This window comes from Toxoplasma gondii (genome assembly GCF_000006565.2).
Source record: "Toxoplasma gondii ME49 unplaced genomic scaffold asmbl.1624, whole genome shotgun sequence".
Taxonomy (NCBI): domain Eukaryota; phylum Apicomplexa; class Conoidasida; order Eucoccidiorida; family Sarcocystidae; genus Toxoplasma; species Toxoplasma gondii.
The window spans coordinates 1-1,016 of record NW_017383699.1 but is presented as its reverse complement, the minus strand read 5'-3'; the positions used below and the strand labels follow the sequence as shown (position 1 = coordinate 1,016).

The following is a 1,016-nucleotide window of genomic DNA, read 5'->3' as shown; positions in this document are numbered from 1 at the left end:
CTGCGAGGTGTTTTTTTCAGTGTGTTGGCGCCTTTCTTTTTCACACTTCATGCTATATACACAGAAAAGTTTTTAACGGGGTTCAGATGCGGATGTTCGTCGCCTCTGGCGCGCCCCTAACCTGTTTTTTTCGCTTCATAGAAGGTGCCCTTAGTCAGAATGTGCACGCACCGCAGTCGCCGCATATGTCTATAGACTCCGTGCTCAATGTTTCTGTCTACCTATACAGCGGAGAACCTGCGCAGTCTAAGTGATCGTCTAAGCGATCCTGCCCCTCGTTTGCTCTGTTTGACACCATCCATCTTCGTTTATTCCTAAAAACAACCCGACTATGTCTGGAGGGTGTGGGTTTCCTGTAAAGCTGACCCCTCCAGCGGCTTTATAGTCACTTCGCGCCGGCGCACCCAGCGAAGGCAACGAAGGTTGCCTGTGAACAGCAGGCAGTGCAACGAGCAATTCCGCAGCCGAGAGTTATCGTGCTGTGACATGAGACTAGGCTTGGAACGCCCTGGCCCGTTCAAGTCTTCCAAAAGCCCCTTTGTCGCTTGGAATTTTGGCGGAAGTCAGAAAGTGAAGATGCACCAGCAAGATGCCGAAGAATCTTAACTTGTGGGGGAAGTACCTGCGGCTGGTGGGCCGCGGTGCCCGCCGAGGTTTCAAGAAGTGGCAAGTCATTCCTCCGATCCCTGTGAAGGCGTACGGCAGGGAACCGTCAGCCGCGTCACAGACCGGGTTGTACCATGACGAAGATTTCAACTACCACACGAAGAGAACTTTCTCAATGCGACGTACAAGACGAAAAATCAAGGTGAGTCACAGGGCTCGGGTCGGATACAGTCCCTCAGCAGGACGATCCGTCGACTCTGCGAATTTTAGGGAAGCTGATAGTTCTCCGGCAACCGATCGTTACAAACACTGCTATCACTTGATACGGGCAATTCCCTTTCACAGCGAACAGGCACCTGTTTTATGCTTTATGTCTATGCACAACTTCACCACTGGATCCCCGTCCGAAA

At 51.9% G+C, this 1,016-nt stretch overlaps 1 protein-coding gene across 1 annotated transcript; it reads left to right on the top strand.

Annotated features, from left to right (window-relative positions):
* Positions 1-245: 245 nt before the first annotated feature.
* On the top strand, positions 246-1,016 carry TGME49_326500 (hypothetical protein; the record flags this gene model as incomplete). The annotated part of the gene is made up of 1 exon (XM_018783090.1): positions 246-1,016. A coding segment is annotated over exon 1 (427 nt), but the record flags the coding sequence as incomplete, so codon positions are not given.